The following is a 4,637-nucleotide window of genomic DNA, read 5'->3' as shown; positions in this document are numbered from 1 at the left end:
TAATTGTAGCACTTCAACTTCTTTTCGAAGTTTCTATATTTAGGGGATAGGTTTTCACCCATCCCCTTTCCTTTGTATGCTCCCTTGCTTTGTTCTTGGAAGCTTGGTCAACTTCCACCACATGGACCTTTGAAGGTTCAACACCACTACCTTTTCTTCAAGGCCATTAAATTCTCTTTTTCAATGTGAATACGCACCATAAGCTCCTCCACAGCAATCTCCTTTCTTTTATTCTTAAGGTAGCTCTTGAAGTTTATCCAACCACGAGAAAGTTTTTCAATCATTGATGCAACTTGGAAAGACTCAATGAGAATAACTCCTTCTGCAAAGTTATCATGTATAATGTCCTTAAAATCTTGGAATTGAGTCATAACAGATTTAGAGTCAATGATTTTGAACTCTAAGAATTTTTCAACAACATGCTTTTTGGTTCCAACATCATCGGTCTTATACTTTCGTTCCAATGATTCCCAAAGTTGATTAGTCATTGCAACTTTTCAATAGACATGGTAAAGTACATCAGGTAGCCCATTCAACATATAGTTGCATCATAGCAATTTGGAGTGCTTTCAAGCCTCCACCGTTCTCACATATTGACTGTTGGCTTGTCCTTCGTCAACTTCGGGAGTAGTTTTTTTAAGCAACCAAGCGAAGTTTAGAGTGGTTAAGTAGAAGAACATTGTATTCAGCCACCTTTTTAAGTTAAGGACAACAAACTTCTATGGCCTCTCAGCATGATTATCCATGGTGTTTGCCATAGGTTTGGTAAAATTGTGATTCATAGTTGGGGGAAGAGTTGGTGTTTCATTTGATTTAGTCATTCTGAAAAGATTTATACTTTAAATGAATAATGAGAACACAAAACATAATATGTTTACACAAAACAGATATAACACAACTAGCAAAACCAAAAATGAAATAAAAGAAAAGTAATTTAATCAACACAAACTCGATTAAATAGTTTAACGAATTTTTTTTTTATGATTGTTAGTTTTCGATAATAAATCTACAAAATAAATTATTAAAGAATCATGTCGATTGACTAAGGCTTGTGTTTGACACGATTCTCTTAAACATATTTGCCGTTTGTTCCTAAGGTATAACAACTAAAGCAGTGTGTTTTGTTAGACTAGACCACTTTCCTGAAAAGATCATCATAAATGTCTATTGGAATGATAAGCAAATGTCAAGTTATATATTGATCTTTGTAACTTTAATTATTAATTCAAAATTAATTGAATTAATCGTGCATTAACTCACATTAAATACATCATTTACAAAAATTATAACATTAAAGTTTGTAACTATAATCATTAATTTGAAATTAAATTAATTAATTGTGCATTAACTCACATTAAATACATCAGCTACAAAAATATAACAGGGACCAAAATTGTAAAGTTCTTCAACAACATGGTTGCGCGGACCCAAATTTTCGGAGATACATTTGTGTCTGTAGGTCAAGCCCGTACATGAGTTTAGTGATATTTGTATACGAAATCCATAATTTGCAACCCCATGCACGCTTATATAGGCATTGAAGTAAAACCATACATAAAAGTTTGTAAGCTCATTACATATCTATGCTTATAAACCCACTAAGAGTTTACTTTTTACTATTCTCACATCCACTTTATTTGCTAATTTTATTTATCAATACTCATCTTTGTGCATTGATATTTCATTCACATACTTCGTTTTGGACACGACATATATTATTTCGGAGCTCTCACGGAGGAAAACATAACTCATTAAGGATTAATAATATATAAAAAATATATTTATATTTAAATGTGTCCAAAGTTTAATAAAAATAGATAATTTTTATCCAACAAATGTGACTATAATATCGAATATATGAGACAAGTTGATGTAGCTTGTATTTAAATTGCATCCTCTAAGACGTAGTTATTGCTTACAATATCGATATGTAAACACATAAAAAGTGGCTTCTATTAAGGTTCATCAAGCTCTAGAGTTCAAGGATAAGATTTGGCTACACTAAATATAAATGACAATTCCATATACACATTGAATGTAAAAGAAAGATACATATTGGTTTTTTTGTTTCTTAATAATGCCTAACAACATCTGGTCCAATATTTTCTTACACGTTCTTTTCAAAATGAAGTATAGAGAGTTGGTGTTACCATCAATGGAACTTTCTTTATTGCAACCCCTCCCTCGTTCTCTGTCATGTCGATACTTTTAGGGCTTAATTCATAAGGAAGTGTCCAGTTAAAGTGGTATAGCATTTGAGCAAGAGCGGACTTAACAGAAATTACACCAAAACCAATCCCAGGACAAATTCTCCTCCCTGATCCAAATGGAACGAACTCAAAGTTTGTACCCATGAAATCAATAGACGATTGTTCAAATCTCTCTGGTTTGAAACTTTCTGCATCATCCCAATATTCAGGATCAACTGCACATGCAAAAGCATTGACAATCACTTTCATTTTCAATGGAATATCATAGCCATCAATTTGACATTGTTCTCTACATTCCCTTGGAAGTAGTAGAGGGAGAGAAGGGTGAAGCCTAAGAGTTTCCTTGACAACTAAGTTAAGGTAATGCAGTTCTTGTAAGTCACTCTCACTGATTTTCTTCTTTCCTTTAAATGCATCTCTCACTTCTTTTTGTGCCTTTTCCATCACGTTTGGGTTTCTCATCAATTCTGTCATTGCCCATTCGATTGTCATTGCACTTGTATCAGTACCTCCAACAAAAATATTCTGTGTCATTACAAATGGTTCAAAAGTCAAACAGAGTAGCTTTCTTAATTAGTTACTTATTTATTAATTCTATAAATATAAATTAGTTATAAAAAAACATTATAACAAGTCAACTACTTCTAAAGTTATATTTTCCATATCCATGCATTTACTATGTGTAGAATATATATATATATATATATATATATATATATATATATATATATATATATATATATATATATATATATATATATATATATATATATATATATATATATATATATTACAAAATAGAACTTAATATAAAAATACCCACACAGAACATGCTTGTATAAAAATGTATTTTCTTTTCCAAAAAACAAAACCCAAAGTCAACACTCAGGAGAGAGGGAGCAAAGAGGAGCATGGCAAGTGACAACTAATATCAACACTTAATAACAAAATAAACATAGAATATATATTAGTCGATATGTCGTTTATGTCTTCTCTATATATTAATTAATCAAAAAAAGAAACCTGTTGTAAGAGGTTTATATAAATAAATAATATATTAATAATATGATATTAGTTTTTTTTTTTGAAGTGTAAACACTATACTATTAATCACCACAAAACTACCCTAAGCTAATTAATTGAGTGAAGGACACTTTTGTTATACACCATATACGTTTATAGTTCCTTTGATAGTTTAAATATATACTAAGGGAGATAATTTATAGAGGACAAGGAGAGAGATGCATAGTGTACCACAAAGATAGCTTTGATGTTGTTGTCTGTGATAGGGACCTGAAGGCTGCCACTCTCTTTAATTGTAAAAAGAACATCAAGCAGATCGTCTCCCGATCCTTCGTTTCTTTCTCTTTTGATTTTCCTTTCTTCAAAAATATCATCAAAAATCTTATCAAGACTTTTATGAATCTTCCTCAACTTTGATCTCATCCCAGAAATGACGGAAAGAAACCCAAACTCAGGAAACAGATCTGCAACAGAAAACCCACTCACCAATCTTCCCAACTCATCCACCAACTCGATCAATACATCTTGTTGTTTGCAGTTATCGCCAAACGAAGATTTGCACACGATGTTATTGATCATTCTCGTTACCTTATCACGTATGATCACCGGCTTTCCACAGTTGGATCGAATGAACTCAATGAAATGGTCCACCTCTTGCTCCCGGAAACAACTGAAAGATCGGACCTTTTTGGGACTTAGAAGCTCTACAGTGATGATCTTCTTCATCTGTCGCCAGTAATCACTGTAAGGGCCTAGAGCAACGTCGGAACTCCCATACAACACAATATCGGCGAGCAGTGTGTAGGGGCGGCTGGCGAGGGCGAGGTCGTTGGTTTTGAAGACTTCTTTGGCTAACTGGGGCGACGAGACGACAATGGTGGAGATCTGGCCGAGTTGCAAGTGCATGATGGGACCATATTTCTTGGCTAACTCACGGAATGCATGCTGCGGCAGTGCTCCGCCGATCTGGTGGAGGTTTCCGATGATGGGTAGTTTTGGTGGACCTGGTGGGAGGTTTAGAGGTTTGGAGGCTTTAAATTTTCTGTTAAGGATGAAGTAGAAGGAAAGAATGAGAGATGAGAGGACAACGAGGAAGGTGAGATCAGCTTCCATGTTGTGACGATGGAGAAGATGATGGGGAAGCTCTGTCTATTTATATAAATTTATAAGTAAGACTTTTTGCCTATTCAAATAGCAAATTGGCCAATTGCCAATACATAAACATGCATTACTCGGAGCGACAACTCTTTCCTTTCAAATAAACAAAACACAAGTAGAAATAGACTAATAGTTAATTAGTTATAATATACCAAATAAGACAAAAAAATAGTTTCAAAACGAATATTATGTGCTTCTTATGATTGCTAATTAAACGCCTGATTATTTTAGATAAATTGTTGTGTT

At 33.4% G+C, this 4,637-nt stretch overlaps 1 protein-coding gene across 1 annotated transcript; it reads right to left on the bottom strand.

The window, feature by feature from the left end:
- Positions 1 to 1,931: 1,931 nt before the first annotated feature.
- Positions 1,932 to 4,374, bottom strand: LOC145053094 (cytochrome P450 Tp9025-like). The gene is made up of 2 exons (XM_079001073.1): positions 3,465 to 4,374; positions 1,932 to 2,735 (listed from the first exon to the last, which is right to left on the bottom strand). Exons 1-2 carry the CDS (start codon positions 4,344 to 4,346, stop codon positions 2,121 to 2,123), a joined length of 1,497 nt encoding a protein of 498 aa, XP_078857199.1. The 5' UTR covers positions 4,347 to 4,374; the 3' UTR covers positions 1,932 to 2,120.
- Positions 4,375 to 4,637: the final 263 nt, after the last annotated feature.

The sequence above is a fragment of the Lactuca serriola genome, chromosome 5 (assembly GCF_051521515.1).
Source record: "Lactuca serriola cultivar US96UC23 chromosome 5, Lser_US96UC23_V15, whole genome shotgun sequence".
Lineage (NCBI taxonomy): Eukaryota > Viridiplantae > Streptophyta > Magnoliopsida > Asterales > Asteraceae > Lactuca > Lactuca serriola.
This window is presented reverse-complemented; position numbering and strand designations above follow the sequence as displayed.

Excerpts from the sequence above, each read along its gene's own strand:
- LOC145053094 (XM_079001073.1), bottom strand. The coding sequence starts at position 4,346 with ATGGAAGCTGATCTCACCTTCCTCGTTGTCCTCTCATCTCTCATTCTT. Across the intron at positions 2,736-3,464 it reads ACATCAAAGCTATCTTTGTG|AATATTTTTGTTGGAGGTAC; the intron begins GTACACTATGCA and ends GTAATGACACAG.